This window comes from Megalobrama amblycephala, linkage group LG3 (assembly GCF_018812025.1).
Source record: "Megalobrama amblycephala isolate DHTTF-2021 linkage group LG3, ASM1881202v1, whole genome shotgun sequence".
Classification (NCBI taxonomy): Eukaryota; Metazoa; Chordata; class Actinopteri; order Cypriniformes; family Xenocyprididae; genus Megalobrama; species Megalobrama amblycephala.
This window is the reverse complement of record NC_063046.1, coordinates 50,996,902-51,015,587: the sequence shown is the minus strand read 5'-3', so window position 1 is coordinate 51,015,587 and position 18,686 is coordinate 50,996,902. Positions and strand designations below refer to the sequence as shown.

The following is an 18,686-nucleotide window of genomic DNA, read 5'->3' as shown; positions in this document are numbered from 1 at the left end:
TCTCAATGGGAAAGTGCCCAAGCAACATTGCTTGGCAATATCACTCAAAAGTTGCCCCGTGTATCATCACCTTGAGTTTCGAATTTGAGGTCTGTTAATTCACTGTATATTTCTGTGGCAACTTTTCTCAATATATATTACAGAATGCATTGTTTTACTGTATCTACAGTACATTGATCACATTACTGTTTTAATGGAAAATGGCAAACTACTGTCAGAATTTGGCTGTTGTTTTACAGCAAGGTTTTACAGTGCATATTTACTGACAACAGCAACAATCTTCCATTCATTTAAGGTGACTGATATATTGAAGGTAATGTTGATTCCAGCAGCTGCTCATGTTCTCTTTCTCACATGATGTTTACACAATGCTATCACATTTGTGAAAATGCTTATACAACAGGTTTATAGTGTCACAGAAATGACACAGTTTCAGCTTTAAAATTAACAGTTGTGTTGATTTGAACATTTTTTAATTCTTTGTATTCTTTCTCAATAATTCAACATTTTCATTGCAAATTATATTAGCCACATAATAATGATTGAAAATAAAATTGAAACTGAACATGAAATGTATACATCACCTGAAAGCTGAATAAATTATCTTTTCATTGATATGAGAGTGTAAAAATCAAAATATTGAGAAAATCTCCTTTAAAGTTGTCCAAATGAAGTACTTAGCAATGCATATCCACTCACAATTATTTTTAATTAATATCCTGATGATTTTTGGCATAAAAGAAAAATCTATCATTTTGACCCATACAATGTATTGTTGGCTATTGCTACAGATATACCCATGTGACTTATGACTGGTTTGTGCTCCAGGGTCACACACTGAAAAAAATGATTCTGACCCCTTGTAAATGTTACATGTTTTTATCTGGTTAATTTCACTGATTTTAATGTGTTATTTAATCCTACTTATTTTTTATTACTAATTTTCAAATCCACTGCCCTTGTTTAAAACAAGTTAATTTCATTCAATTAAAAGTAATTAGAAAAAAATACGTTTCATTTAATTTCCATATACTGTCCGGTCTGCGCATGTGCAGACACATTTTTTTCTGAAGGCGCCAAGGCTTGGGGGATTGAACGTGATGCACTCGTTTGAATGCTGCATCCAGCTCTGCATTTTCGGTAAGTAAGCAATATATAATCATTGGTGTGTTATATTTGTTACTTAAACAGGGTTCTGTTTACACTTTAAAACATTTTATAGAAAAAAAATGTGTTTAGCTAATGCTAAGTTTGTGTGTTTTTTATATAAATTACTTTAGCTAAGGTTTCAGCGACTAGCTTAACCACGTGAGTTGTGTAAGGTTAGTAAGTTAACTTAGCTTAAGTGTTAAATGCTTGGTGAATTCAGTGTTTGTCTTGACTTATTTATTAGTTTGTGGAAGCCGAATAAAAGCAAAACAGTTTTACGATTGTTAACGTTAATTGTAGCTGTAACTAATTTTCAAATTCACTGCCCTTGTTTAAAACAAGTTAATTTAATTCAATTAAAAGTAATTAGAAAAAAATACGTTTCATTTAATTTCCATATACTGTCCGGTCTGCGCATGTGCAGACACATTTTTTTCTGAATGGGGATTGAACGTGATGCACTCGTTTGAATGCTGCATCCAGCTCTGCATTTTCGGTAAGTAAGCAATATATAATCATTGGTGTGTTATATTTGTTACTTAAACAGGGTTCTGTTTACACTTTAAAACATTTTATAGAAAAAAAATGTGTTTAGCTAATGCTAAGTTTGTGTGTTTTTTATATAAATTACTTTAGCTAAGGTTTCAGCGACTAGCTTAACCACGTGAGTTGTGTAAGGTTAGTAAGTTAACTTAGCTTAAGTGTTAAATGCTTGGTGAATTCAGTGTTTGTCTTGACTTATTTATTAGTTTGTGGAAGCCGAATAAAAGCAAAACAGTTTTACGAATGTTAACGTTAATTGTAGCTGTAACTAATTTTCAAATTCACTGCCCTTGTTTAAAACAAGTTAATTTCATTCAATTAAAAGTAATTAGAAAAAAATACGTTTCATTTAATTTCCATATACTGTCCGGTCTGCGCATGTGCAGACACATTTTTTTCTGAAGGCGCCAAGGCTTTGGGGATTGAACGTGATGCACTCGTTTGAATGCTGCATCCAGCTCTGCATTTTCGGTAAGCAATATATAATCATTGGTGTGTTATATTTGTTACTTAAACAGTGTTTAGCTAATGCTAAGTTTGTGTGTTTTTTTTATATAAATTACATTAGATAAGGTTCAGCGACTAGCTTAACCACGTGAGTTGTGTAAGGTTAGTAAGTTAACTTAGCTTAAGTGTTAAATGCTTGGTGAATTCAGTGTTTGTCTTGACTTATTTATTAGTTTGTGGAAGCCGAATAAAAGCAAAACAGTTTTACGAATGTTAACGTTAATTGTAGCTGCACCTTCCTTGCTGTCTAGGCTTGTACGTTACGTTAGACTGGCCAAGCCTAACATTACATTAACGTTATTCCTGACTGGCTGTAAGCATGTTTTCTAATTTTGTCAATGTGTTAACATTAGGACAAAATACACCTGTGAAATCATGTTGGTAAAAGGTGGTTAATGTGCACTGACGGCAAGAATTTATGTTTCTACATAATCATAATGGCAGGCCTAGGTAACGTTGGGTGCCTGAATTTACCGTTTCTTTAAAAGTTTGTATTTTTTTCACACCTGTAGACCCGCCCCTACTCTGCCGCTCCGACCGACCGTGACATTTTTCAAGGCCTGTCACTCCACTTGCGCAAACCTAACCAACGAATGCAACGAACACTAGCCAATCAGAGGCAGGTCTTCGCGGAATGCGGGTAGGAAAAAAAAAAACAAGCTTCTCTTTCGTGGTAGCGGCATGGGTAGCAGTCCTCGTGGACGGTATCCGACTCGCCTTATCAGAGCTTAAAACGTAAAGGTGGGGCTGAAAGTACATGTAGTAGAAGCATGCAAATGTTTCATAACTAAATAGCAGGAGATTTGCAGATGACACGAGAGGACCAGCTAGTACGACCACAGCCGATAGTCCAGTGAAAGACCAGTTAACCTGAAGTGGTAGGCAGAAGACGACAGGGATAAGAATGTGGGTTTAGCTAGCAGGTTGATGTTGTTCAACTTTGTTTCTGCTCTAAACACAAAGACCAATTATGTTGGCACTGCATTTATTGCTCCCAATTTCAAACTAATACTTTTAGTATAGAAGTGGAACATGAAAAATACAAATACTAATAGTTAGTGATATGGCATGAAGACAGAAAAAATAATTAATTAATTTTAATTAAATTAACAAATTAATTAAATTTACAAAACTAAGAGCTGGCAGGGGTCTTGACTTGTTGACTCAGTTATATCTCACAATGTACTTAGTAGTTGTAGGCTTGTGGACTGCATTGTGAAGAGATTTTTCTGTTTCTGATTTCACAAACAGTTTATAAAAAATCGCCATATAATATGATCTGACACGATGTAAATAACCTTACACAATTATTTATTCTAAAACATTGTACAGGTGTTTATATTTCATGCATTGTTGTACAAACAATGGTAGTTAATTTAAGAAACCAAATCTGTTTTGTACTTAATTCACACAATTTCCAGAAACTTCAATATACCCCTCTTGTTTCATATAATTTCCTGTCTGTATGCTTAGAGCATCTAAAGCTTTGAAAGCATTATTTTCTGATGTCATTTCTAAATGCTCTTAAGTAATTTATAAGAGGAATAACACGCTTGCAAGAAAATAGTCCCGCTGTGAATAAATAAGTTGATAATTAAAATAATCTTTCCTGAAAATGAAGTCCATGTCTGTCTGTCCACTTCCACCCTCTTAATCTGCCATTTGTTGGATATTTTTTTATAGTAATAAGGTATTATTAAAATTTGGACTTGGACAGAAATTAGTTTGTAGTGATCTGATTTGAGTCGTGGGCTTTAACATGTTTTGTGCTGACACAAGTTTGTGATTATTGGACAATTACTTTTTTCCTCAACATGCTTACAATTTATCTTTTTAATCCCTGCTCATTTTTATTTCTGTTGCAGGTTATTCTCATATCTGATTGTCTTGGTGTGATGTGGACCAAAACCTAATTCTTTGGGGAGCTCATATTGTTTTGGTAAGTGCATTTAACATGCATCTTAACAGCTATACTGATCACAGCAGTGATGCTACGGAGAAAGCTAAAAATGTTCTGCAACTGTGTGGTATACATTTTGTTCTTTATTTATGGGGGGGATCTCAACGCTGGTACTTTATCATCATATAATTCATAGAGAAGTGCTGCTATAAAAGTACCAGTACACAGACATTTTCTTCATGTCTAGCTTCCTGCTAGGCGTGCTTGTGTGTATTTGTTCTTTCTATAACAGTAATTACTAACAGCAGTGCAAAGTAAATCTGCCACTGATACACTGTTACTCTTAGGGCGTACTCACACTAGGCCCGGTTGCCTTGTACCGTGCCCAAGCACGATTGTCCCCCCACGGTTATGCTTTCCTTGTCTAGGAAACACTGCACTCTTTTGAGAAAAGCGCTCTCTCTCGCACGGCACAGTGGAGTTTATGTGCGAGTTCCGTGCTGAGTGTGAGTACGCCCTTAATCTGTTGAGTAAAGCTTCTGTTTGCTTAATATGAGATTCCGTGGCCCAAACTAAGTCACAAAAAACTATACATTTAGTTGTCTTTACAGAGCATAGCTTTATGTAATCAAAGTTGAAGCGGATCACCATGCCCCGGATGTGACTGTTATGACACCATCACTAATGTTTGATTTTTGTCCCCTTTTCTCTCTTTGTGGTTTGTCTAGTTTATGTGGCAGTGTAAAGACTGTGGTGCGGAAGTGTCTAGGCGATCAGAAATTCTTAAACATTACAGACTAAAACATAGTCATTTTGGGCGTGGCCATCATATTAAGTGTATATACCCTAATTGTCCATGCGTATTTACGACTTGGAATTCACTTTTGTCACATTTGTCAAGGAATCACGAAAATACCTTAAAGCACTCTGACATATTTACTTCATTTTCCTGTCATTTATGTGGCTGTAGTGAACTTGGAACAGAACATGATTATTTTGTGCACATAGGCCATCATCTGAAAAACAATGAGACAGTCACATGTATGTTTAAAGGCTGTGAATACACATCCAATGTATACAGCACCTTCAAGTCGCATAAAAGTCGGAAGCACAGCTTACATACGTTGAGAGATTTTAAGCATGGTGTAGTCCAGGGAACTAGTGTAGCTGAAACTGAAGAGCCTGGTGTTTCAGACAGTGAAGAATTCTGTAATGAAAGTCAGTCTGATGACATTGATTTAGATAAGTCAAAGGATCAGCCAGAGATAATAGAACAAAAAATTGCTGCAGTGTTATTAAAGCTGGAAAATATTTTTCATGTGCCAAGTGCTGCAATTGATGAATTGCTGGAAGAATTTCAATATTTGTTGAGCACAGCATCTTTGTGTAGTACAAGAAATGTGATACATGACACACTGAATAGTTACAACCTGCAAATTGACAAGTCAGTCATTGACGAACTTGCATCGGCCCTGTGTACATCTAATCCGGTCTATAAGTCAATTGGCAAAGGTTGTCCTTTGGCAACATCCTTTAAGCGCAAAAAATACTACAGAGACAATTTTCAAGTTGTGGAACCCATAGAATATATCTTGGATGACAAAGATAAAAGAACGCTGCAGTATGTTCCACTATTAAAGTTTTTACAGCAGCTTTTTACTAATGGTCACATTCTTAACAAAGCATTAGATAATCACCTCATATCAGAGGGCAGAGGAGAAGTGAAATACGAGTCTTTTCGAGATGGTCAGTTTTTCAAGGATAACCATTTTTTGTCAGAAGGTGAGGTGCGAGTGTTGTTGAATTTTTATGTGGATGATTTCGAAATTTGTAATCCACTTGGCACATCTCGTAAAAAGCACAAGATCTGTGGCGTTTACTGGACTCTCAGCAATTTACCACCAGGTTGTCATTCTTCATTGTCTTCAATTTATTTGGCCTTACTCTGCAGATCTGATGATGTGAGGAAATATGGCTATGAAAAGGTACTAGAGCCCTTGTTGAGGGATCTTGCCATTTTGGAAAGTCAAGGTATTTTTATTGCTCAGCTTGGAGATTTTGTTAAAGGCACAATACAGTGTGTTGTAGCAGACAATTTGGGGGCACATGGAATTGCTGGATTTATTGAAAGTTTTGCAGGTGAATACATTTGCCGCTTTTGTGTGGCAAAAAAGTCGGAAATTCAGGAGAGCGAAGTGAGTTCAGGGACATTTACTCTCCGAAGCAAAGAGATGCATGAAATGCATGTTAGATCAGCACAGGACAATGCACAACCTTGTTACGGTGTTAAAAGGAAGTGTGTTTTCTCTTCATATCTTTCTCATTTTAATGTCTGCACAGGCTACCCTCCAGATGTTGCACATGACATCTTTGAAGGCATATTACCAGTTGAGTTGGCACACTGCCTCAACTTGTTAATTTCAAAAAAGTATTTCACACTTGACAAACTCAATGAGTCCATTCAGAAATTTCCTTACAAGTGGACAGACAAAAGTAATCGTCCTCATGCTATTCCCAGGACATTCATGCTGAAGAAAAGCATTGGAGGAAATGCGCATGAAAATTGGTGTCTTTTGCGATTGCTTCCGCTTTTGATTGGACATTTGGTGCCCCCAGATGAACCTGCCTGGCAGGTCATTTTGGACCTTAAAGATATCGTTGAGCTAGTTGTTGCACCAGTGCACACAACACAATCCATTGCTTTCCTTGAAGCCAAGATTTGTGACCATAGAGCTAGGTTACAAGAGGTTTTTCCTGGTCTAAACCTGTTGCCGAAACATCATTTTGTGGAACATTATCCACAGATGATCAGATTTTTTGGTCCACTAGTTGGGTTGTGGACAATGAGGTTTGAGGCGAAACACAGTTTTTTTAAGCAGGTGGTCCGTCACACACGCTGCTTTAAAAACGTACTCTTGTCCATGGCGGTGAAGCATCAGTTCATGATTGCTTATAACTTGGCGTCAACCACAACCGAAACTTCTAGCTTGACTGTCTCAGCTGTCTCAACTGTCTCTGTTGACATTTTGCATCAGGATGTGCAGAAGGTTCTGCAGTTGGAATACCCTGATATTACTCACATTCAACTCACAAAGAATGCGTCTGTTAATGGAGTTAACTACAGAGAAGGTATGGTTGTTGTTCATGGCTCTGTAGGTGGCTTACCAGAGTTTGCAGAGGTTATCCAGATGGTTGTAGTGGAGAAAAGCTTGAGCTTTATTGTTAAAAAGCTTGATGCATGGTATAGGGAGCATTTTAGGGCATTTGAGTTATGTCCCACTTCAGAAGTCTCCCTCATTCAACTTGGTGCCTTGTTGGACCAGTACCCCTTGGCAGATTACAGGATTGGAGGCCGGCGAATGGTGACACTTAAACGATTCATACAGATACAAGGTTGGATTATGGTAGTTCGTGTTGTGTTCATACGCTGCATGAGTTCATACACTAATACACTAAATATGGTAACAAGAGGGCAGCCTAACATTTCTTACAGGAGGAATAATTTTGTTTTTAGTAATGATAGAAAGAATTTTCTTAGGGAAATCCAATCTAATCATCTGACATCTCCCTGTACTAAACTACCCTCATGTTGCCATTATATAAATGTACATGTTAAGGAAAACATTTGTGACTAAAATAATACAAATTAGTGTTCAAATCTGTCAGTTTAAATATATCATGTTCAAAGGAAGAACTACCACACAACCACAAACAAAGAAAAAAATATCTCAGTGTTCTTCATTCCACGCAAAGAAAGTAACGGTAAAAATTCATTGTGTTTTCAAGTGCAGAATAACATTACAGATTGGAATTGTATGGTGGTATGTTCCTGCTCTGGTTCGGTTCATAAAAAGTTATACCTAAGTAACAATAGTACGAAATTCTGATTTACCTTTTTTTTTTTTTTTTTTTTTTTTTTTTAACAATTAGATTGAAGAATGGCACAGCATCTGAAGTTGAGAGTCATTGTGGGCGACGATGACTATAGAAGACTTGATCTCCATTCAGGAATGCCAGAAACTTTGGCAGAGTTCCACAATACAATTTGCCAAGCATTTGGAATTGAAACAGACTTTCGTATTCAATTCATGGATCCTGACTTCAACAATGATTTCATGAATGTTACATCAGTACAAGACATAAAGGACAGAAGTACAATCAAGTTGGTGTACATGGCAACCCTAACTCTAACCCCCCTAAATGATGTGGGTTTGAGTCCATCTTCTGTAATGCAGAATGCTCCCAGCACTTCTGGATCATCTGGAGCACCAGTGAGCAACCAAACATCTCCCATTTCCTCACAGGCCTCATTGTCCACAACAGACTCGGATGACACCATCATTCTGCCACATTCAGACAATGAATTGAGATCACGTGCATGGCCACGTGAATTCCCCATTCCTCACTTTCCATACAATGTAGAGGTGCAGCTTCAACGTGGAAATGACCGCTTCAGAGAAACTGGCACTCAACTGAAGATTACTCCAGGGTTAAAGTCTGACATCTTAGAGAAGCTAGCCGAGGAGATCTTCCAGTATACAGCGTACCCACAAAATTACCAAATAGATGATGTAGCAGAGGCACTCATCAAAAAATTTCCCTGTTTGAAGGAACCATCTGCCACTGGTTACTATGGCTGGATGATTAGCCTAAAATATAAAATGGCTAATTACAGAACAAAGATGCGAACAATTGGCTTTCCAGAAGTGACTGTAAATGCTTTGAAAAACAAACGTAGTGATGACTGCCTCCCAGCCAAAAATGTAAAGAAGCCTAAAAAGGCTGAAGTCAACTTTTGTCCTTCACACCCTGCTGGTGAAACGGATGAAAGCTTAGAAAATGTCAGACTTGAAATGTTGAATGATGTCAGACAAAGAAACAGTGCATCATGTGTAAAAAAGAAGATGTCAAAAACATTCTCCTACAGAAGAAAAGAGGTAGTGCAGGAAAATCCAGCTGCCGGAGAGTTTAAAGCCAGGTGGCCTGCACTTTTTCACATTGATGAGGTAAGCACATGCTTGCTCCCAGGGTTTTTACATTGCACTTTGACCCATTGTAAATATAAAAAAATATTAGCAAGGTTTAAATAAGGATGCAGGCTGCTGGTCCAGTTTTGATTTCTTGCCATTACCCTTGATTGATAGCAATACATCTGGCTAGAACACACTGTACACCTAATATAAGGAAATTAGAATATATCTATTTAATAGCTACAAAATATCATTACACCGATGGCTGATCACAGTGCTCTTTGTCTTCTGTTGTTTTTTTTGTGTGTGTAATAGATAAATGCTGAATTCCAGCGCATAACAACCGTCCCACTTGAAACAACCTTCATGGCTCAGTTGGACAGCCATTTACCCCAGCTGACATCTATTTTCAACAAAAAGGGAGGTGTTTCTGGCCAAAAACTAGCCAAACATCTGGCGATCTTGCAAGAGGTAAACATGTTTTTACATTTTAGTAGAAAATATCATATACACTGTGGAGAAACCTGAAATGTACCTGTCTAGTGCCAGCCTTGATTATTTGTAAGGGGCAAGGTTCCTAAGGCTACATCCACACTACTACATTTTTGTTTTAAAACGGAGACCTTTTGGTACATTTGCACCTACCATGCAGACTGAACTGTCACCCTATCACCCTACACATTCAGACCTGATATTTTATGAAAATTAAGTCACAATACACTAACATTCTTTAGCTAAAGAAGGCAGTCCATTTACAGAATGTATAATGAAGTCATTGTGTATATATTTTTGAGGTTACCACAGGTTTGAAATATTCTACAGTTTCAAGACATTTTTTATTATTTATTGTATTTTAATAGTTGTAATCCTTTTACACAGGCTACAAGTGACATCAATCTTAAAAGGGCAGCAGTCCTCAAGGCACTTTGCATCTACCTTGGTGAGGATGATGGACATCTCATTCGGGAGTATAAGGCAAGTCATTGTAATTGCATTTATCAATCAGATGTACTGTCTTGTATTATAAAATGTTTTAAGATCCTAATGTCACTAACCCACTAGTTAGAAGAAAATGAATTTAAAGGGGCATTCAACAAAAACAAACCCGATGCATAACAAAATCAGTGTGTTGACACCAAAACTATGGCAGCTGTAGTCCTATCACAGTCTACATGCTGTCGTGTTTTGGGGTCTAGAGCTATTATAGTGTGGAAGCCTGCTGTTTATTTAAATCAACTAATGCAAATTCTCTAGCCACTAAAGCATGTCACTACAGAGGATCATACTGGTGTTTTTATGTTTTAGCCCATTGATGACAAATGCATTAAAGGAGAACTCCGGTCAATTTTAACATTGAGCTCATTTTTTTGTAAATTTGGAGTGCTGTCAGTACAGAGAACCTGTTTTTTGGTCCACAGTAGTCGATTGTCGAGTTCAAGCGCATAGGTTTAGTTACCTATGATCACGCGCGTGATCTCGACAATCGACTACTGTGGACTTCAACCGAAAACAGGAAATAAATACAGGTATGTGCACTGGCTGAATTAACATCACTTTTATTCATATCTTTCACATCTGCTGCAGTCAGATTCACCCGTGTTCACTCTAAAGGAATTGCTCACATGGCTGGGCATTTGTAATGACACATCAAGGATGTTAAGAGGCTAAAAGCAGGTTTAAAACTTGCCCCATTGAAGTCAACAGGGTGCAAATTTTAAAAACAGGATAACACTGTGTAGGCAACACCGATTTCTGTCGTTGTTCTCTGTACTGACAGCACTCCAAATTTACAAAAAAATTAGCTCAATGTTAAAATTGACCGGAGTTCTTTAACATTACCACTGACCATTTTCCAAAGCATCAATTTTAAAAAAATTAATTTTAACCATATAAGTAGCCATAAGGTTGAGAATATTTGTATAAAAATCAACAATTTGCTGCACAAGTTTTCAAAGCAGGTACCATTTTCTAAACGCACCCTGGTGCATTCAAGAACTCTGACATCCAGTAATTATTAACAGACTCTGACAAACTTTATGTTGAGGAAATGAAATCCTGCAGAGTAAAACAACATGGATGTTGTCACAGGATGATGTACATTTGTCTGTGTCTGGACTGGAGATTTTCAGTAATTGGCTAAAACATTTTAAACCATCAGTTTGGTTCTTGGAACAATAAGGCAGGCTTTATTCATTATTTTTCTTATTGTTCAATTAAAAGACCAAAACCAACAATGTGTTAGTCCATCTCTCAATCCATTCTGACTTCTGTCTCTGCTCCATTTGCAGAAAAGTTTGGATATTTTTCACAATGCCATAAAAACAAAAATCTGTGGTTTGTTAATTCACATTAGGGCTGGGCGATATATCGCATGCGATTGTCACGCGCATTTCGTCAGTAAAGCCGGTTCCCTGATTACCGCTAAATCGCCATCACTTGCTTTCAAATGCAGCGGCATTTAATAGACAGAGCCGTAGATCACTGACAAGCCACGCAATATCGCGTTCAATATCGCAGATGAATCGCCTTCGATAATGAACGCGATATTGCGTGGCTTTTCAGTGATCTACGGCTCTGTCTATTAAATGCCGCTTCATTTGAAAGCAGGTGATGGTGATTTAGCGGTAATCAGGGAACCGGCTTTACTGACGAAATGCGCGTGACGATCTCATGCGATATATCGCCCAGCCCTACTTCACATGAACCTTTATTTAACTGACAAAAATATTTTCAATAGTTTTACTGACCAGTGTAATTATATATTGTAAATATAAAGAAATTTAGAATTTTCAGGTCATTAAAATCTATTACATAAATTCATGTTTTTCTTATATTCTACAAATATACAGGACATCGAAGGAGATGACATCCAGAGAGACCTGCAGAATTCCACCATGGGCGTATATGTCATCAACAAGGAGGGTGGAGAAATTGGAGCACATGATGACATTGGCATTTATGTTGAAGGAGAAATCATTCTGGACAACATTGGATCTGTAGCCCAAGCATGTGCAATGATGCTGGGAGTCATCTATGTATTGAACATGGCTTACCCCAAAGAGCTGAAATACTCCTATGAATTCATTCAAAAAGTGCTCTTGAAAATGGATGGAGAAAGGCTTTCCCCCAAAGTCCTTGGACTAAAGAACAAAATCATTGCTGGACTGTAGGATTTCTTCAGCCGCTCTTGTGAACGCCGCTAAGCTGCATTTTTAAATCTGGTTTGGGAGGCGATAGAAAACATTTAGTATGATGTAAAATGCAGCCCTAGAAGATGTTTCAAACTGAAAACAAAGTGAGTGGTGGACTGTAATACATAGCCACTGGTGTGAACATTTAAAGTTGTCATTGGATTTTGTAGAATATTCACCTGAAATTAAAATTGCAATCCTGGAAATAAGCCAGGTTTCTATCCACACTCAGCACAAAATGTATCCATCCATCCATTAATGCCATATGAATATTAGAAGTTAAGCGCTTTGAGATAAACAGTTGGTGATGTCTGCGTCATTAAGGCATTGCATAAGAAGAGGACACAATGAGATGACGTCATTAAAAGAGCTCCAGTCAAAGTTCAAACGATGGAGAACCATGTGGAAAACATGGAATTATGACATTTCTTGTTAGTTTCATGTAAGAATGTTACAGCCTCCTCATTGCTCCACACAGATGTGATGTTTTCATTTGCCACTATTTTTATTATTCTCAGAGGAGCTTAAGCTTCAGTGGACATTTAAGTCACGTTTCATTTTATTCAGTAAGTGTTTCCATATTGATACACCAACTTTTTCACCTCAGCCAAGCATAAAATCTATTTTGTTATATTACATTCTTTTTTTCCTATTACAGTATTTTTTGAATGTAACTTTGCAGTTTTTTGTAATTTCAGCATCAAGTCCTCAGTGTGCACTGTGTTGCAGCTGTGGACAGTTCTTGTACTATAGTATTTTTTGTTCTGTATAGTACTGGTGTATTTTGTTATTTGTATATGTTGTGCTCTTGCAAATGGGTGGTAAAAGGCTTTCCTCCAAAGTTCTCCTGTGTGTGTATATATATATATATATATATATATATATATATATATATATATATATATATATATATATATATATATATATATATATATATATATATATATATATATATACAGCCACTATTGTGAACATTTAAAGCTGTACTAAGGATGTTTTGGAATATTGACTCAATGTAAGTTTGCAGTTTAATGTAATCTCACACAAGTTCCTCAGTGTTTGCTGTCTTCCAGCTAATCTGGTTCATTTGTTTTGTTTTTGTAACGAATGGTACAATGTATTTTATGTTAATGGATGATACTAGTGCATTTTGTTATAAGAAAGCAATTTGAGAAATGGTGACTTGAGTTACATTACTGGCATTCTTGTTTGAGAGAGAGCAAAAATATCTCTTGGATCAGAAAAATAAAGTTAGAGTTGAAAATATTGGGTTTGCTTTATTTGTCTGAATATTAATGAAAGATACAATAGATTAAAAAAAATATTGGATTAAACTTAATTTTAATATGTAGAAATTAAACGATTAAATTGATCTGGTTGCACAATTAATTTGAGTAAATTCTACTCAAAATAGTTTAGCTAAAATTATGAATATAATTAATCTGAAATTACTGAAAGAGATTAATAAACTCAATGTATAAAATATAAGTACAACCAATTTATAAAATATAAGTAAACTCAACTTATAAAATATAAGTTCACTCAACTTAAAAATATATCTGGATTTAGATAAATTTATTTCGTGCAACCCCTTGACGTAATAAAATTAAGTAAATTCAACATAACATTTTTTTCAGTGTAGAAAAGTGACTGCAAAAAAAATCAGTGGAGGCAGGGGTAGTTCAGATGTGTGTGGATATCTTCTGGGATGTTTCTATCTTTTAGTCTATTCATTTGAGGAAAATTTGAAATACTTAATAAAATATATTTCTTGTTTCAGGAAGATGCAGTTGATGATTAGTTGCTAAATGCTACCTTGGCTTTTAAAGAAAAGAAAAGAAAAGAAAAGAAAAGAAAAGAAAAGAAGCAATAATTGCACTTGCACTTAATCAGTGTGCTCACCAAATCTGAATTGATGGATTAAATTTATATCCAGTATAATAAATTAACTTTTATATTAAGTATTTAATAAATAATAATAATAATGGTTTGTTTGTTTGTTTGTTTGTTTGTTCGTTCGTTTGAGTGCATCTTTTTGTTTGTTTGTTTAAGGGCGTCTTTCTAACAGGTCCTATTACAGTATGTTGAATACTTTTTTTGAATCATTTCACTAAAATATATTCTACTGAACAAGGTAACTAGGTCGGTAACTAGGTCGTTACCATCATCAAATACAAAAGTATCTGTAAAAAATGCACTGAGATAAACTAAATCTTCTTAAATATGTTTGAAATAATTGTCCGTCTCTTATAGGAATTTAGGAAACTCAGGACTTAAATACATAGTAATTAACATGAATAGAAACAGGTGAGGGATAACTTCATTTTAAATAGTTGTTGGAAGTGTTTTCTATACATTTTGTGTTCTCATGATTAGCAGTTTCTTCATGGAAAATCACATTAGCAATACAACACTTTCCTCAGAGACAATGATGTTTGATGGTTACAGGGCACTGTGGTGTCTGCAGAGGTGTCTGCTAATTCTAGATAGGCCAAACATAGAATGAAATCTATCAAATGTTAGATGACAGATAAAAACGACATGGGCAATTTTTTCCTGCATATTGGAAATATCTGAAAAATATTTTTTGTCACATTTAGTGCCTTGAGCCCTGGTTCATTTCTGACCCTGCTGCCAACCCTCAAAATATTTTATTTCAGAAAAATGATTGTACTTTCCTTTCATGAGCTTGCCAGAGATGACAATATTCATCAATTTGCACTTTGTAGCCTAGTGGTAAATCTGGACTGATTAAAAGTTTGTAGGTTCAACTTCAAACTTTGCAAAAAACTATCCAAGAAGTTTGGCCATTTTTGAGAAAGAACTGCAAGGTTGTTCCAGGGGGACAGTGGCAGTAACAAGTGTACTGCAAATCATGGATACACAGTTTACACTTTTTTAAATGTTCCTGACATTCTTTGCCCTTGTACTCTATCATGATCAACTTGAAGACAAACATGCTCTTGAGCAGCAGAGGATATTAATTCAATAGGTGTATTCAAACAGCACATGTTGCTCTGGTAAAATCACAATGACTATCACAGTTTTTTTTTTTTTTTTCCATGGTACACACATTAACATTAATTACAATTTATTTGAGTATTTTCCTTCCTGTAGGGTCTCAAATGATTTGAATATTCATTAGATTTTAAATATACCTGAATAGACAGTGGTCTGCACTAATTACATTAATGGGGCTGTGGCTGCACTGTGCAGTCTGGGAGTCAATGCAGTCATGGTTCAGTACGTAAATAAGGCCTCATTAGTCCATTCATGCATGCACAAATATGCACATATTCTTTGAGAACCAAACGAGTTTAAGTAACAGAAACTTACTAAGACTAGGTACCTACTAGATCAAGTAAACACAGTTTCTCTTTCCTCTTACTTGCTCCGTTGTGTTTTCTGAGTGTCTGTTACATGTGTTTTGTATTCATCCGACACAAATACCATAAGCCATCCGCACTGATAATTACTACCTGACAGCATCACCCCAGGCTTTGCCAAAGGCATGCTTACACAAAGATACCATTGTGTCAGTTAGACATTATTGTGGGGTATCATTGTGTCTATTGCCACCTTGTACCGTGCTTACTGAAATAAATTTTAAATGATAGTGAGGTAATTTAGTGTTAATTTTGTGTAGCCATTTTATCTTCAAGAAATATTATTTGGTTTCCTCAATGAAACTCAACCTACAACCCGAATTCCGGAAAAGTTGGGACGTTTTTTTTTACTTTAAAAAAATGAAAACTCAAAGACTTTCAAATCACATGAGCCAATATTTTATTCACAATAGAACATAGATAACATAACAAATGTTTAAACTGAGAAATGTTACACTTTTATCCACTAAATTAGCTCATTTCAAATTTGATGCCTGCTACAAGTCTCAAAAAAGTTGGCACGGGGGCAACAAATGGCTGAAAAAGCAATAAAAATTTGGAAAAAAATTCAGCTGGGAGAACATCTAGCAACTAATTATGTTAATTGAGGTCTGTAACATGATTAACTATAAAAGGGATGTCTTAGAGAGGCAGAGTCTCTCAGAAATAAAGATGGGCAGAGATCATCTAAAAAGATTGTGGAAAACAATGTTCCTCAACATCAAATTGCAAAGGCTTTGCAAATCTCATCATTTGCAAGGTCGAAGACCTTTATTGGATGCCCGTGGTCTTCGGGCCCTCAGATGAAACTGCATCACATACGGCATGATTGTAGACATTACTAAATGGGCCCAGGAATACTTCCAGAAACCACTGTCGGTAAACACAATCCGCTGTGCCATCTGCAGATGCCAACTAAAGCTCTATCATGCAAAAAGGCAGCCATATGTGAACATGGTCCAGAAGTGCCGTCGTGTCCTGTGGGCCAAGGCTCATTTAAAATGGACTGTTTCAAAGTGGAAAAATGTTCTATGGTCAGACGAATCCAAATTTGACATTCTTGTTGGAAATCACAGATGCCGTGTCCTCCGGGCTAAAGAGGAGGGAGACCTTCCAGTGTGTTATCAGCGCTCAGTTCAAAAGCCAGCATTTCTGATGCTATGGGGGTGCATAAGTGCATACAGTATGGGCAGCTTGGATGTTTTGGAAGGCACTATGAATGCTGAAAGGTATATAAAGGTTTCAGATGACATCCATTTCAGGGAAGGCCTTGTGTATTTCAGCAGGACAATGCAAAACCACATACTGCAGCTATTACAACAGCATGGCTTCGTCGTAGAAGAGTCCAGGTGCTGAACTGGCCTGCCTGCAGTCCACATCTTTCACCTGTAGAGAACATTTGGCACATCATTAAACAAAAAATACGTCAACGATGACCACGAATTCTTCAGCAGCTGGAAACCTATATCAGGCAAGAATGGGACCAAATTCCAACACCAAAACTCCAAAAACTCATAACATCAATGCCCAGACGTCTTCAAAATTTTTTGAAAAGAAGAGGAGACGCTACACCATGGTAAACATGTCCCCGTCCCAACTATTTTGAGACCTGTAGCAGGCATCAAATTTGAAATGAGCTCATTTTGTACATAAAATTGTAAAATTTCTTCGTTTAAACATTTATGTTATCTATGTTCTATTGTGAAAAAAATATTGGCTCATGTGATTTGAAAGTCTTTTAGTTTTCATTTGATTCAAATTTAAAAACCTCCCAACTTTTCCCGGAATTCGGGTTGTACATAAATCTGTTTTATTCTTTTCTAAACAGTGTATAATGGAAGCAAATAACTTTCCAACAGCATGGCCAAAACACAGATATAACTGAACATTGAGGAAATATTCAATTAGCCTGATTAACTGACAGCACAACATTAGCATATTCAAGAGCACTGGACCGTACACACTAAGGCAAACACAAGGTGTTAATTCGAAGATAATTTTTTCCCCCTGCAATCAAACTTCTGTTTATCAGCTTCCATCTTATGAGGATAATGAGAAATTTTGTGAATCAGACATAAGAAAAAAGGCTAAAATGCTACGCTAACAAAACCTGAGCGTTTAATTCTCTCAATGGGTAAAAACGGCTGCGCTTGCATACTCGGCAGAACTTTGATAGTGATGTTTCTTTGTGCTGGATTTGCATATGACATCTGACAATGGCAATGCACTTGCTTAATTAGTTTCTCTCTGTCTTTTCCATCTTTCAACTTCATCACACTCTTTTTTTTTCACACAAACACCCATATAATAGATGTAAAAGCACAAATGAAAATTGTGACGGTTTTTAAATTATTTTAAATAGCTGACAGTTTGAGAAATATTGCTCTTTTGGAATGGTCTCTTATCATAACATGCATACTCTGATTATCACAGAGAGGGAAAGGGATGACTGCCAGCAGCACGCCTGTCAATATAATAACTATCCATCAATTAAGAACAGAAATACCATGTTGCAATATGATTAACATATAAAAGGCACTGCATAAAGCCAGATGCACAAGTACTGTAAAAGCACTTTTCCATCAGCTTACATCAATAAATGGCCTGCTGATGTATGTTTGTGTGCATATTTGTAAGTGTGTTAGCTCAGACCTAAGGCATCAGACTCACCATTGCCAAAACCCAGGCCGTCACAATTGTTTAACTCAATGTAGAGAGATAACAAGAAAAAGGGTGAGCAAAAGAGAGAGAGAGAAAGAGCAGGATTATGGTAACCATCCAACATCATGGTAAAAATAAATGGCTGGCCGCTGGAGAAAAATGAACCTGTAAGAATGGGAAAGAGAGCACAAACAGGGATAATGAGTGGTGCGGTTGGATGTTGTATGGCCACAGGTAGTGTCTTCACAGCTCCCCCCCCTCTCTATCTTTCCCTCCCTCTGATGCCTGTCAGGGTTATCCGGTCTGGTTATTTTAAGACTGCACAACAGATCACACATACACTGATATGACAGTTGGATGCCCTGTTAAATTAGGGATA

The 18,686-nt window shown here is 36.5% G+C and overlaps 1 protein-coding gene across 5 annotated transcripts; it reads left to right on the top strand.

Moving 5' to 3' along the window:
- The first annotated feature begins 895 nt into the window (after positions 1-895).
- LOC125265633 lies at positions 896-13,128 on the top strand. Of its 5 annotated transcripts, XR_007184305.1 has the most exons (9): positions 1,591-1,645; positions 2,079-2,163; positions 2,712-2,839; positions 4,065-4,138; positions 8,030-9,105; positions 9,385-9,540; positions 9,949-10,044; positions 11,919-12,299; positions 12,989-13,128. XR_007184305.1 is itself a non-coding variant. In XM_048185990.1 (8 exons), the coding sequence occupies exons 5-8, from the start codon at positions 8,038-8,040 to the stop codon at positions 12,237-12,239; spliced, it is 1,641 nt and encodes a 546-aa protein (XP_048041947.1). In that variant the 5' UTR covers positions 1,591-1,645; positions 2,079-2,163; positions 2,712-2,839; positions 4,065-4,138; positions 8,030-8,037; the 3' UTR covers positions 12,240-13,128. The 5 variants fall into 5 exon arrangements, 4 of the variants coding, with proteins under 4 accessions (XP_048041950.1, XP_048041947.1, XP_048041948.1 ...); XM_048185990.1 differs by having other exon boundaries at positions 11,919-13,128; XM_048185991.1 differs by lacking the exon at positions 2,712-2,839 and having other exon boundaries at positions 11,919-13,128.
- The last annotated feature ends 5,558 nt before the right edge of the window (positions 13,129-18,686 follow it).